The sequence below is a fragment of the Aspergillus lentulus genome, assembly GCF_001445615.1.
Source record: "Aspergillus lentulus DNA, contig: Alt05, strain: IFM 54703, whole genome shotgun sequence".
Classification (NCBI taxonomy): Eukaryota; Fungi; Ascomycota; class Eurotiomycetes; order Eurotiales; family Aspergillaceae; genus Aspergillus; species Aspergillus lentulus.
In genome coordinates, this window is record NW_028322121.1 from 1,778,072 (window position 1) to 1,793,013 (window position 14,942).

A 14,942-nucleotide genomic window follows, 5' to 3' on the forward strand; every position below is an offset into this window, starting at 1 on the left:
AGCGCCATTCAAGAGAGCAAGTCAGCTAGAATCTTTTCTATCATTCATTCGTCGCCTTCATTCACGGACCCAAACTTTACCGCCGGCAGCTGCGATTGTGGTCATTTCTCGTATTTGCTGCCATCCGAAGACTTTGTTGAGGGGGATGGCGAACAATTACGGCCCCCAAAACTGGAGGTATACAGATCGACAGTGGCTTATCTCAACTCTGTTTGGCTCGCTATAGAAGCACGGGAGCATCCGGCAATGATATGTCGACGTCTCATGGTGTTTCCCTTGATCGTTTCCCCAGAATTCCTCAAGCTACTCCAGGAGATGGAGAGCTGTGCTCTGGTAATTTTAGCTCATTACTTTGCGCTTTCAGCTACATTGACCGATATCTGGTGGATCAGCCACACTGCACATAGGGAAGTTCTCGCCATTGAAAAAATGGTCAATGGGCAATGGGTGACCTCAATGTCATGGCCGCTCACTACTGTCGCATCACATTGCAGAATATGTACACAAAGCTAATCATGGACCCGTTCGATCACCTCCGTAATGCCCCCTTCATTGACTGCACTTTCGATTACGGGCATCTTCAAAGGCACCAACGGCCGGGTCTGCTTGAAGTGCTCACTCGCCCATTGTATATACGCGGCAAATGTTCAGTATTAATATAAAAGGGATGGACTACCTAGTTAGAACTCCTCTCTAAGGCTCTAGGACTAATTTAATAATAGAAGCTTTATGCATATACTTCCTATACCTACTAAGTATCAATGCCAGCACGCGCCGTTAGCAGAGAGGTGACCAAGACAAGGAACATTCATGATCAGGTAGTGAAGAAAGAAGATGGTGGCATTGGGAGACTGATAGTTAGGTCTGATCCATGACTCAGCTGATCTAGAGCAGCAAAACCCTGGTCAGGGCTGTAATATTGGCTGAATTTGGGATGTTAAGGACCTGGACTAGGTAGCACTGGGGCAGTATTCAACATTTTAAGCTCTTACAGGTGGTTTTATACGCAATACCCCACTGTATTATGGGAGGTTTTCAAAGAAGCGATAAAGAAGAGGAGAATAGCGGTGGTGCTGGGTTTCAGTATTTTCCGGTGCGTGGAGGATAGTACCCTTCGAACATTTGGCCTTTCGGATCCCACTGTTATACAGATGTGAGGTAATACAGGCGAAAGAAGTGATGTGGCAGAACATAGTCGCAATGTTAATATCCAAAGACGCCAGCAACCCGAGAAGATGTTTCAGGAAGAAGACCAATTCAGCGCAGCAAACGTCTCCCCAGCCAACAGACATTACAGCAACAAATCGATAGTACGGCCTGTTCAATTTCACGGGGTAGTAGAAGAGCTGTGGAGCCAATGCGAAGCAAATGTCCCGTCAAGCGGGGGAGCCGTTCCTTGAAGCAGTTTGTGTTTCATGGAACAAAGCAGGCAGTGTTCATAATCATCTAAGTCTAGTCCGGTGTTGTGAGTCTGTGGAGTCGTATATCAGTGAAACATGATAGGCCAATGCCGAATATCCAAGCTCCCAGTCCATCGACCAACGTCTGTTCAGCAGTGCTCGTATCCTTAGAAGATCATCATGGGGCACGTACTCCGTAGATCCATACCATATCTGAATCAAGCTATGCTCATGCCCCGATGATATTGATCTACTCGTACTTTTGCAAATCTGAGATAACTACTTCTCGAAAGCAGATTAGAATCCACGCAATCTTTTTTCTTAGCCCTTACCGCTATTTCGGTGCAACATAATATGCCAACTGTACGACTTCTGCGGAGTATTGTACCACTACTCGGGATTTCCGAAGCTCGGGAAAGATAGCAGGCGATTGCTAATAGAAATCCCCACTGCGGATTCCCGACACCGGATTATTCCCGAGACGACGGCGTGTCCCCGCTACCGAGTCAAGTTTTCCCACAGAGATAAGGAGAGAAAATTCAGGGGATCCAGACAGCATGACTCACTTGGATCTCTTACTTTTTCCTGACATTCTTGCATTAATTCCTGTGGTTGGTTCTACTGTCATTTAAAGCCAAATCTTCCAGACCATGCCGGCGTCAGATATCAGTGACACAGAGCTCCCTCCTCGATACAATTTTATCGATGATTACAGCGAGGGAGCTCATCCGCAGATTCTAGAATCTCTGTTACGGTCAAACACCGCACAGCAATCGTCCTACGGGACAGACGAGTTCAGCAATGAAGCTCGACGGCTGATCCGGGAGAAGCTCAACGCCAGCGAGGAGGAAGTTGCCATTCATTTTGTCCCTAGCGGAACATCAGCCAATTTAATTTCGATTGCTAGCTGTTTACGGCCCTACGAGGCCGTCATGGCTGTGGAGTCAGGGCATATTGTCTCCAAGGAAGCCGGTGCAATCGAAGCCACAGGGCACAAGATGATCCTAGTCCCTGGAGTAAACGGGAAAATGACCCCGGCGAACCTGGAGCGCGTATTTGAGCAGAATCAGTTCTTTCCACACATGGCCAAGCCGAGGCTGGTGTACATCTCCAACGCAACCGAGCTGGGAACGATCTACACAAAGGCCGAACTGTCAGCCCTCTCGTCAGTCTGCAAACGACTCGGTCTGCTCATCCTGGTCGACGGTGCACGATTGGGAGTAGCGCTGAGCGCAAAGAACAACGACCTGACCCTGCGCGATATGGTCGACCTCACCGATATCTTCTGGATTGGCGGGACCAAGATGGGAGCACTGCTGGGTGAGGCAATTGTAGTCAAACACCACCTGGCTGAGGGCTTTGTTTTCCACCTCAAACAGCACGGGGCTCTGCTGGCCAAGTCCCGTGTGATGGGTATTCAGTTTGTCGAGCTTTTCCGGACGCATCTGTTCTTCGATCTAGCAACGCATGCGAACAACATGGCAGCGAAGATCTCGGCCAACTTTGAGAAGCTGGGGTATAGTCTCGCAGCACAGACGGAGACCAACCAAGTATTTGCTATCCTACCCGACCGGGTGGTTCGCAGACTACAGGATCGGTTTGGGTTCTATATATGGGAGAAGCGCGAGGATGGGCATGCGGTGGTTCGGATTGTGACCTCATGGGCAACGGACTCCCTTCAAGTGGACAAGTTCAATAGTTGGGTGCAGCAATGGACCGAGCTGGATGTATGATGCATATGATCAACGGCATTTGTGATGAGTTAGCGATAGACAGTCTGCATAGCATTAATCTTAATGATCATTTTATTCTCCGAGGTGCGGATTATGAAGGAGAGAGCGGAATATATATTGAGACTACCCCATGTCAAATAAGACAACGCTGGGAAATATTTTCTAATCTCGTTCTATCTGTCGATCACTATCTATGGCAGACTAGAAGGAATCTAGAACAAGATTTCCTTGTTTTTGATATTAAGGAAGCACAGAAGAAGAAGCTTCTTTGTCATACGCTTTACCCGATTTGGAAGGATTGTGGTTATCTCCGCACCGGGAGTGAAATCATCATTTACCGGAAGCCTGGAACCATTCCCGACCACGCAACCATCAGTACATGGCTGCTTATGAAGATCATCATCATCTCATCTCAATTGAGAGACTGAAAGACAATGGCAGATCAATGAGTTGATCTTGTCAATCGGCCATTGAGAATGCGACTTTCAGTATCCTGCGATAGCTGCCGGTATGTCCCTTCTTCCTCTGTAGTCCGTGTGGTGATCCTCGGGAATCGGGAATAACCTCCAAACGAGCCAATCCGTTAGCATGGCCTGGACTTACCACTCGGATTGACTCGCTGATTATCATTGTGGTTCTGTATAGTCAAGCAAAGGTCAAATGTGTTCATGAAGGCCGGCCACCATGTCGTCGCTGTCAACGGGCGAAACTGACCGACTGTCAGTTGACGGACACATATTCTTCCCCGTCAAGAAGATCAAAAAGAAACACATTGAAATCACAGAGACAGCGAAGAGTGATATCTGAACCGACAACCGCTCTCAATAGCCCACCATTACCTCCTGAACCGCAACCCGACCGTCCATCGCCATGGTGCGCTGAGAATCCCGTGGAGCCCTTGCCTTCATCCACCATCATTGCGGCGTGCGAGACCTACCGCAAGAAATTCCCTGTCGCCAATTTCCTCCACTATCCGTCTCTGATTGCAGAATTATCGTCAAATCCCGCCTCGATTGACTCAGTTTTCATTGCAGCTCTGCTGTCATTATGTGTGAGATTCATGCCCGATCACCATCTGGAGGCAGCCGAAACATATGCCGAATATGCTCGCAAGCAGCTCGCACATCGCGCGTTCGAGGCCCCGTCGCTCTATCTTGCGCAGTCTTTGGTGATGATCACCTTTTACGAATGGGGGTCCGGTCGCCCCTATAAGGCCTGGATGTACAGTGGTAGGTCCACGCTTCACGTTCCCTATATGAGGCTAATGATGTCAGGAATGGCAACGTACATGATCCAGTCCCTCCTCAAGACGGCCGACGACAGCATGGAGCATAATCCGCAGGACTTCCAGGCTAGCCAAACTCAGTACGAGCAGCTGGTCCGCACGTACTGGTGCTGTTTCGCGCAAGACTGTGAGCTGAGTTCCGGAGCACGTCAGCATTTCGCCCTTTCCTTTCGACAGATTTCAGTTCCGTTGCCGACCAGTGACCAGGACTTCAACTTTGGTCGCCTGTCATCGCATCGCTTGATGCCCTCCGATATGAGCAAGCACTCCCCGTTGTCAAGGAATCTAACGATCGACTATGGACTGACGATTGTCACTCGTGGGTTCGATATCTTCGTGCGGATTCTGCGGTTCGCGAACGAGAGCCGGCGCGGTCGGACATTGACCTTTCCTCAAGATCCTTCATCGCCGCGAGTGGTCTGGCAGCGCTTGAAGGAGGAGTTGGACGAGTGGAGGTTTCTGCAAGATGTAACGGTGCGATACCCAGCCACCAGTGCACAGGCGCATGTTGCGCTGGGATACGGCGAGCTGTTCGCATACATCAATCTGGTCTATTTTATGAGGTATACCTACCTTTCTGCCAATTATTCGGCGGTTCTAACAACGGCTTAGTATTCTCTTTCTGTTCCGAGACCAGTTCCTGTCCAGTCTCAAGCCTCATGCCGACTTGCTCCATGATTTGCAGCCCTTGAGTAATATAGATGAGTCTCAGGCTATCCGGCAACTCTTCGAAGCAGCGCAGAATATTGGCGGCATCCTTTCCGCCTTGGAAGTCTCCGGAGCACCGGTAATCACACCATACTCTGGTTTCAGTATTTTTGTTGCGGCTCATATCAACATGTACGGGACTGTGTGCCCGCAGCGATATCCTGGGGGCATCGAGCGAGCGGAAGAGGAGAAAAGGGCCAACCTGGCCTATCTGGAACGACTGAGCAAATACTGGCCCGTTGGACAAAATTGGGTGAGCATCGGCCTTCCGGTTGTAGTTGATGCAGTACATAGCTGACCAACACAGTGGCGAACCGTCCAGGAAGCCAACAGATTCTACGAGATAGCCCGAAACAATCAGATGCACGTGCGTGACGGGGCAGGCCATCTCACAATTGCCGGGACCTTGGACGAATATGGTGATATTCGAAGTGTACGAGCGCGCCAGGAAGAGTCCCAACATATTCTGGAGCGGGAGAATATGCCAACTGCGACTAGGAATCGGAATAACCATCAAGCGTTAGGGAGTGATAGTCGTCATCCTGGGACAGCGCCCATAGATGCAGTGCCTTTGAGTGAATCCCATGAACTGGAGGTGGAGATGCTCCAGTGGCCATTCATTGATGAATCATGGTCGTTGGGCTTTGACACCGGATTTGATACTGCATGGCCATCGTTGGGGGTTGGTTCCTAGAAAGCATCGAAGGCTTCAAATTTGAAATGGAGTACCTACTCAACTAGGTCTTGGAGATGAGATCCATAGTTAACTGAACAGATGCCAACATCAACACAACGTAAATGCAGTGTATCTACTACTAGGATAGGCACCATTTGAATTATTTGGGGAGAGCATCTGGGGTGACCAGTTGGCTGGTCTTCATTTTCTTGTCCGTAAAGGGAAGCCAAGACCTACGCAGTCCCCAAGGTACTCACCCTCGTCTAGTTAAATATAGTCGACTCGCTCCTCTTCCCTTCTCTTCGATGCCAACGTCTCCTGGCTCCGTAGCTGGGCAGTTGAATCAACTCGATTTTTCATTCGCTTTCTTTCAAGCAGGGCTGACTCTATCTCGCCATCTAAGTCGTTCTCGTCACATCACAATATGTGATGCGTGTCTCGGATTTACTCGGAACTGAAATGACAAAAATTTTACTACAACATCATGATCATGGCTGGCTTTGATGAACAGCTTGATTGAGGATATTTTTCACTTTGCTACTGACTGCACTAACATTCCAGGTTGAAGCTGTACACTGCTTCGCATGTCTGGGACCTGACCTGACCTTGCTCCCAGAGGCATCAACAGGGTCAAACGGATTTTGATCCGACGGTTCCGATCGTGGCTCCAGCCTGCATCCTGACTGAACAACCAATTGTCGTGCTCGTTCGGAATGAGTCACTCCTTTGTGTCGCTTCTCGACCGTGACTAATCCCGGCGAATAGACGAGGGAATTCCCCACATTTCGCCGATTTTACCCCTCAGTGAAATTCTGGTCTCAATAGTATGGTCTGCAGACTATGGACTGCGTCTGGCACCGATAGTGCTCCGAGGCATCTCTGCTGCTTGGTATCTGTGCGCTCCTATGACATCGCTGGCGAGCTGAGACACCCCGGCCGAGGTCAACGTCCGACCCTGGCAGGTCGCCGTTCTGACCAGTATCACATCGATTTTTGCTAGACAGGAAAATTCTGGGCTACAGTCTTTTATGAGGGAGCGACTCGCATCTTTTGCAAGCTATTCTGCAGCTTGAGAGAGCCCGACAACCAAAATTGTTCTTTGAAGATTTTCCTTCTGTACATAATTTGTCACACAATCAACATTCTCTGGCTTCATCATGTTTTCCCATCTCAAACGCGAACACCGTCTGATCCTGGTAATCAGCATTTCTGCGTCTTTCTTTCTCGCAGAAATCGCAGGTAAAGTTTGATGTCTGCACCTTCAACGGCCGCCTGGTTGACGAAATATTTCAGTCGGATTTTATACCCGCTCTCTGGCCCTGGTCGCAGACGCTTTCCATTATGTGGGTAGCATATATCGATGATGTAGAAGCGATACTGATATACTTGCAGCTGAATGATCTTGTCGGCTTCATTGTGGCGCTGGTAGCACTCAAGGTAACGAAGCTCCTCCTTGTGCGCGAGTAAAGCTAAATAGTCAGATCTCCCAACGCAGCAGACACCCTAAAGAGCTATCTTTCGGCTGGCAGCGTGCACAACTATTGGGCGCTTTTTTCAACGGCGTTTTCCTCCTGTCTCTGGGAATCAGCATCTTTCTTCAATCCATCGATCGCTTTGTGTCGTTAGAGCGTATGGTATATCGCCCTGGTTGATGATGGCGCACTGACACCTGCAGGCATTGAAAACCCCAAGCTTGTGCTGATCGTGGGCTGCGTGGGATTGGCTTTGAATCTGATCAGTGGATTGTTCCTGCATGGTTCGTTTCCACCCAAAAGAGGATTGAGCATCGGACTAAGTGTCTAGAACACGACCACGACCATGTTGAAAGCAACACCCCAGGTTCATCTGATAACGACCTGGAACTTTCGACGTCCTTGTCTAGGCTCGAACGCAGGAATTCCTTTTCCACCCGGGTAAGTCGTTGCGTTGCGTCATCTTTCCCAGCTAAGACCATTTATCAGGTCCTGCGCCCTCACGTCGAGCACCGACACAATGTCAAGTCACAAGCGAAAAAGGGCCATGATCTCGGAATGATGGGTGTCCTGATCCATGTACTCGGTGATGCAGCAAACAATCTCGGGGTTATTATTGCTGCGCTGGTGATCTGGAAGGCCAAATATGACGGAAGATATTATGCCGATCCTGCCGTGAGCATGGCGATTGCGATCGTGATTCTCCTCTCGTCGCTTCCTCTAGGCATGTAGCACAGTCAGACTCTATGGACTGCTACTGACTCAATGTAGTGCGGAAAAGTGGAACTATTCTGCTGCAGAGTGTTCCGCTGGGCGTCGACCTGGAAGATGTCAAGCATGATCTTGAAGCTGTAAGTATTGATCTGCGGTATGTTTTCGTAGGTTAACCTGCTTCTAGATTCCCGGTGTTGAATCCGTCCATGAACTCCACATCTGGCAGCTCAACCAGGAAAAAGCCCTTGCATCAGTGCATCTGGCAGTCTCCGATGAACTAATTGCCGATTTTATGGACAAGGCCAAGATTATCAATGAGTGCTTCCATGCGTACGGGATCCATTCCACGACCTTGCAGCCAGAGCATGTCCGTCCAATTCCCAGCGACAGTCGGTCAATCCAGGGCCGGGAAACTACAGAGTTGGTTGTTGATGGAGGAGTCAAGAAGCGCCGTGTTGTCGACCCCAATTCTGGCTGTTCGTCGGAAACCTTGGCGACATGTTTGATCAATTGTGGGAGTACCTGTGAAGGGTACACATGCTGCAGCCGGGATAAGTCGCTCTAAGGGTCTGGCTCTAATTGCAAGATGTCCAAGGGGATGAATGGAATTGTTTAGATGATATCATGAGACGTCGGGTTCGGGTCGGGATGCCGTCGTGAGGTCATCTCCGGCATATCCGTAACGCACAACGTACCCATTTCTTATTCTAATTAATCTTCTTAACCAGTGCGTACTATAACGGGCACTATTTATTCTTATTGCGAGTCATGTTCATCTTGACTATTAGAATGACCTGGAGGAAGATGTAGGCCTGAACACAAATTAGCCGGGAACGACGGAAGGCCGTGGTCAGACACGGAAGGCCGTGGTCAGACACGTTAATTCCTCATATGCAATAGAACAAAGCATAGCTGCATGATCTATTGAATTTAAGCGTAGAGGATATGCATCGAAAAGTTGAGCAGCTCAAGAGTGACTATGGTTGCGTGGAAATGCAGCTATGGGTGGTACACTGTTACACACTCTGCCTCTAGCCTATCCCAAGCCAGTAAAGATTAATAACGTAGCTCCACTGAGAAAGACGATAGATCGTAGCCGAGTACGAGGTCGGCAACAGCTTCATCAATGACATCAGGACTGGAACACTCAATCTCATTGAGTCATTATCCAGCTAAGTTGACCGGAGAAAGGCAGCAATTGGACCAGCGCATGATCTCGCTCAATTGCAGCATGACCGTCGCTTTCTTGATGATGGATGCCCATATCGCATGCGCCCAGAGCCTAATTCTCGTATAGAACAGGCAGCGGGATGATCGACACAGCCCCGTTGCATAGCTCGTATCTTATTTTCATTACCCTTTTGGGATTGGAGTGACGGGCGCACCGGAGTGCTCGTATTTCTGATGTATATAAGGAGAAGTGAGTATGTCCAGATCACAGGCCCCCAATCTACTTCATTCTGCAGTCTACTCCTCTGTATCACATCGGTCGCTATGAAAAGTCTTCTATTGGCCATTTTCTTCGCTGCAGCAGCGCTTGCTGCCCCGGATTCACGCCGGTGCCGATGTCAACCCGATCAACCATGCTGGCCATCACCACAGGAGTGGAATGCCCTCAACCGCTCAATTGACGGCAACCTGGTCGCAGTGCAGCCTGTAGCTGCCCCTTGCCACATCAACCTCAACAGCACCGCCTGCCAGGAAGTCACAGCGCAGTGGTCCAACTCCGTCTGGCGCGCCGCCCAGCCCGGTGCCCTGCAATGGGAGAACTGGGGAGCCTGGCCGGAACACAATGAGAGCTGCTATATCGAGACTGCACCATATATGTGCACGCAGGGGCGTATCTCGCTCTACTCCGCCGTGGTGCAGAACGCGCGACACATCCAGGAGGCCGTCCGGTTCGCAAAACGGCATAACATCCGGCTTGCGGTCAAGAACTCCGGCCATGACTTTCTTGGACGCTCGGCGGCTCCGAACTCCCTTCAGATCTTGACCAACCGAATGAAGGGACTACAGACCGTAGATGATTTCGTGCCAAAGGGAGCGCCGAAACATAAAGGCGAAGGTCCGGCTGTGACGCTGAATGCTGGGATTAGTCTACAGGAGATGTATGCCGCTCTTGGCAAGCAGAACAGGACGGTAGTGGGTGGCACTGCTCACACTGTTGGGCCGACCGGAGGGTATATCCAAGGAGGTGGTCATTCTTTCTTGAGCCCATGGAAGGGGCTGGCGTCGGATAATGCCCTGGAGTTCAGTGTCGTCACGGCTTGGGTAAGTTGATCTTTTTCTTAGGGATAGTGCACGGTAATGACACGCTCCAGGGAGATTTAGTCACTGCGAATGCCTACCAGAATTCGGACCTGTTCTGGGCGCTGCGAGGAGGCGGTGGCGGCACCTTTGGCATCGTCACCCAAGTCACCGTTCGTACATTCGAGGAAGTCCCGTTCGTCGTTACCATGATGAACATCACCACAGCTGGCGGAGATCCCGCGTTTTGGACCGCCGTGGCTGACTTTCATGCGGTACTACCGGCCGTGACTGACGCGCGAGCAGGCGGATATTACTTCATGGTTCCCAATCTGCCGTGGGAGAATAACCAGGCCCTCTCGGTATTGAGCTTTTATCTCTTCCATGCCAATACAAGCAACACAGCGGAGGTTGGCCAGATGTACGAACCACTGATGAAGAAACTCAACGCGACCGCGGGCGTGTATACTCAATACATGACCGTCCCCATGCCCAGTTTCCACGAGACAATGACAAAGTTCATGCTGGTCGGCGATTCGGACGCGACAGGATCAGTCGCCTTAATCTTCTCCAGGCTGTTCTCGAAAGACCTCCTCACCTCCAAGGACGGGCCCACCAGACTCGCTTCTACCATGAGTAAATTCCGCTATACGCCTGGAGAAGCCGTTTCCGGTATCGTGGTTGGAGGCGGCGCCGTGGCACAGAACGCAGGCAAAGTCGACAGCGCACTCAACCCAGCTTGGAGAAAGGCGGTTGTGCATATCGTATACACCCGCAGTTGGAGTGCCAATGCCACTCTGGCAGAGCAGCAGGCCGTCATCAAGAATGTGACGGATGTGGAGCTGCCGCTGCTGCAAGGAGTCGAGGGAGCAGACAAGATGGGCGCGTATGTGAACGAGGCCTTTGCCTACGAACCTAATTTCCAAGAGTCCTTCTGGGGCCGGAATTACCGCCGTTTGTACAGAATCAAGCAGAGGTGGGATCCCGCTGGTCTGTTCATCGCGCGCAGGATGGTCAGTAGCGAGGATTGGGACGAGCATGGGCTTTGTCGGGTTGGGAAGTGAGCTTTCTTTCTGTCTTTAGATCTACCGTATTGCGCTTTTCTGTCGTTCAGTTTGTTTGAGAATCGTGTAAATCTTCTAAGTAGTACATAATAGAGGCTTAACAGCGGGGTTCGTCTTTGGCGTCAGTAGATGTTAAGAAGCTCTTTTCGTTCTCGAGATTGTCACATCTGGATCGGCCAACTTGCGACTTATATGGACCTGTACTGGACATCTTCATCATCTTCTCATGGTTACGTTGTGTTAGACTATCAACTTCGCTTACATGTTTGCCCATTTTCAAATGCTTCTGGTGAAATGGTGGCATTGAATATTGTCCCCTGGTCATCAGTCACTCACCCTCTGAATGCTGAGAAGCAGTGCTGAGGTGAAGTATGTCTAATACTCCAAATCCACAATGCGCCTGGCATATACAGCGATTGTCTACCAACTGGTCCAAACATGGAGATAATTACAGTGGATGTCGTCTGCCGAGCATTCCAGTAGGATGCAGCAATGCCACGCTGCCAAGGTCGGCGCATTGTTGATTGGGTCGACGATTTAAACATTGCGCCACCAACCGGCGATTTGCTGACGGCACAAATGATGGCTTCGATATTTCCCAATGAGGCCAATCGTGATCCAGTGGCGCACGGCCGTGGATAGGTTGCTGTCGAAATGCGGGGTCAATGTCTGTGCTTCGTGAAGAGTTGGAGGATGGATACATGAGCTATTATTTTCAATATATGTCCAGTTAGTAGTGGATAGAGACACTGATTATGAGAAAGGCATACGACAATGGTGTGATCCTATTCAGGAATGATATTAGCACTCTGGGAACCGTGAGAGAATCAATCCTGTTTGCAACCAGAACAAGATCGACTGGGCCAGATCATCGCATCAGGCCACGTCAAATGACCGGCAGACCAAGACCACCTCGAGCATTCCACAGCCTCTCCGCGGAGAATATTATTGGTCTTTCTTTCGTATCTGCTTTGATCCTGTTCTCATGATCCTGAAGTGTTGCCATATAAAAGGGATCCAGACTGCCTGACCCTCCTGGAGACATTCCATCCATTAATCTACTATACACACTATACTATACCATCATCTGCCGTCCATTATTTACAGACATCCACTCATAATGACTATTCCATATCCCTTACTGGCCCCAGACTGCTATGGGATGACCATCCCCAGACAATCCTGGCAGGAAAGGAACCCTCGACACTTGGACCGCGCTCATGTGGAAGCCGTGTTTCGCGAGATGAGGGCGCAAAAGTCCCAGCCAGTCTTGAATCAAAGAAAAGAGCTGCCAAACCGCGCGGGCTGGAGAGAGAAACTCTCACGGAAGTATGTCTTCCTCGCCTTGGTCACTGGACCGGACTAATTCATAAGCAAAAGATTCAGCCGCGGATGACCGATCTATATTTGGACCTGAGGATTGATATCGAGCGAGGCGTTGGATAGTTTGATGATACGACATGAATACTCGACTAATTATAATGTATATACTATTTCACTATCGATGGATGTGAATCATTGTTGAATATGCTTTACTAGTATATTCGGATATTCTCTTCCGTCAACCCCAATGTCATGGTAGTTACGACACTCCTAAACCAATTGTTGAAACAAGTCTAAGAAGAGCACTGTAAACTACCTCAATTCTCAGGGCTGATACCCGCTTCCGCAAAAAAGTTGGGATCCTCTGCTTGGATCTCAGCCCCAAAATCCACCTCCCTGATCCGACAATGCAAGTCTCCATCACCAGTATCAGGCTTATACATCAATGCTAGTCGGCATGACCAACAATTCCTGTGTTGAATATGCGCTGTATACACGCGATGCCGATCTTCAGGAACCCGCTGCTCCAACGGCAGATGAGCCACGTCTGCTTCTTCGATCTGCACAATGATCCGCGCGAGAATCGCATACTGCTGCATACTCCACAGTCCTTCCTTCTGAGGGCAGCGGTACATCAGGCTGATTGCCTTTCGCCGGAGCACCGGATTGCGCCACTTGCTAGCCACGTAGCTGAGCGAAGAGATGAGTCCCGTCTCCAAGGAAAAGACACTCAGCACAGCGTCTTTGTCCAGTGACGCATTGAGCTCGAGGAGATCCTCGGTGTAAGCAAGGATAGCTCTGAAATCATCGTCGAGCTGGTCGAATATGAGCTCGTCTCTGGAGAGGGCGACCGTGACCCAAATTTGGTTGGTGCGGTGGTGGAGGCGCAGCAGCACGGGTCCTCGAGGATCTGTCTTCTTCAGCCGTCGGCCACATCGCCTCATCAGACTTTCAAATGCGCTCAGCCATGCAGCAAGACCTTGGAGGAGGGCTTGTTGCTGACGGACTTGCCAGGGCAACCCTCTCGTATTCCGGTCGCTGCCCACGGCCTCCAAGAAGCTCATTGTGCGATTGCTCAGTATAACGAGTGAATCTCTGGCTTCTGAAATTTCCGACCAGGATTCTTGTTTTGCCCCTAATTCTGCTGTATCTAGCTGGCTGAAGTTGAGAGGAATCATCTTCCTACCATGCTTGGAGAGCTGGGTATTCCAGCGGATGAGGATATAAGCCAGTTCTCGGGTAATCCCTTCCGACTGTAGTTTTCCGTCTGTTTGATTCTCCCATCGCTGAAGGATCTTCAGTCCGGCTTCAATATGGTCTAGAGCCTTACTGAGCTGTCCACTGAGAATCTCCAGGGAGACAAATAAACAGCAGCTGATCAGCGTCAGATGCGGTACCTGGTGTGTGGAGGATGACAGTTGTACCACCAAATGTCGAATCGCCAAGTTGTACTGCTGAATAATAAAATGCTCATTCTGGGGCGCAATCTTCCGCCCGGGATCACATTTGCCTTTGGAGAGAACTATATGTAGATGTTGATGGAGAGCCCCCAGAGCGATAACTGCGTGTCGGATCCCGGCCTCGGAGTGACTCAGTTGTGGCAGTAAGTACTGCCAGAGATCCGAATCAAAAAAGCCAGAGAGTGCGCGCGATGTCCGCGTGCAGAAGAACTCGATATGCTGCCTTTCTTCTCGAGTCCCCGGACGCAAGACTAGGCGCTGGTCGGCGCTGGGTTTAGTCCGGGCCTTAGGGACAAGGTCGACTACGGCTCTCTGCTGTGCCTGTGGGTTTGTCTGTTGGGGATCATATCCATCACATTTGCGTCCTGTTTTGACGCACTGTAGACATTCTGGCTGTTGTTCGTCACATTTGACATGCCGGATTCTGGGAGAATTAGTACGGGACAACGGAGACGTAGTTTGAGTGTTTGACGGACTTGCAGGTGGTGCAACCTCTTCGTGATTTGGTATGCTTGGCTCGAGTATGCTTCATGTTGTTTACTAAATATTCAGCAGCAAGAAGGAGATGTCAGAGATGTGATTATCAATCACGGAGATTTGAAGCGATCCAGAGTTGACACAGCCACACTTCGTATTTTAGTGCTAACTTCCACCAACTGAACACGATCGCTTGGCCCAATCATTACCTACACAATAACAGACATTGCAGACACCATTGAAGACACTGTACAGCAATCTCCCCAGAAAGGTACTTTTAGTCAGTGTTCTTTCGATTCTCGTCATGCATGCATCAACCTGCTACCAATCCATCCCTCTTGTTCGTCTCCTTGACCCTGTCTTTAGCCGCCGGTTCAGACCAA

General features: G+C 50.0%; 3 protein-coding genes across 3 annotated transcripts; 2 read left to right on the plus strand and 1 right to left on the minus strand.

Annotated features, from left to right (window-relative positions):
- Positions 1-2,050: 2,050 nt before the first annotated feature.
- ALT_3239 (threonine aldolase family protein) lies at positions 2,051-3,133 on the plus strand (the record flags this gene model as incomplete). The annotated part of the gene is made up of 1 exon (XM_033562625.2): positions 2,051-3,133. One exon carries the CDS (start codon positions 2,051-2,053, stop codon positions 3,131-3,133), a length of 1,083 nt encoding a protein of 360 aa, XP_033418516.2.
- Positions 3,134-3,817: 684 nt separating this feature from the next.
- ALT_3240 (uncharacterized protein) lies at positions 3,818-11,299 on the plus strand (the record flags this gene model as incomplete). Its single annotated transcript, XM_033562626.2, has 12 exons — positions 3,818-3,852; positions 3,962-4,362; positions 4,408-4,981; positions 5,031-5,379; positions 5,434-5,808; positions 7,429-7,558; positions 7,606-7,715; positions 7,764-7,860; positions 8,046-8,125; positions 8,173-8,464; positions 9,520-10,259; positions 10,310-11,299. The coding sequence occupies 12 exons, from the start codon at positions 3,818-3,820 to the stop codon at positions 11,297-11,299; spliced, it is 4,173 nt and encodes a 1,390-aa protein (XP_033418517.2).
- A 1,640-nt stretch (positions 11,300-12,939) lies between these two features.
- Positions 12,940-14,470, minus strand: ALT_3241 (uncharacterized protein; the record flags this gene model as incomplete). The annotated part of the gene is made up of 2 exons (XM_089599525.1): positions 12,940-14,403; positions 14,462-14,470. 2 exons carry the CDS (start codon positions 14,468-14,470, stop codon positions 12,940-12,942), a joined length of 1,473 nt encoding a protein of 490 aa, XP_089456268.1.
- Between the last annotated feature and the right edge of the window lie 472 nt (positions 14,471-14,942).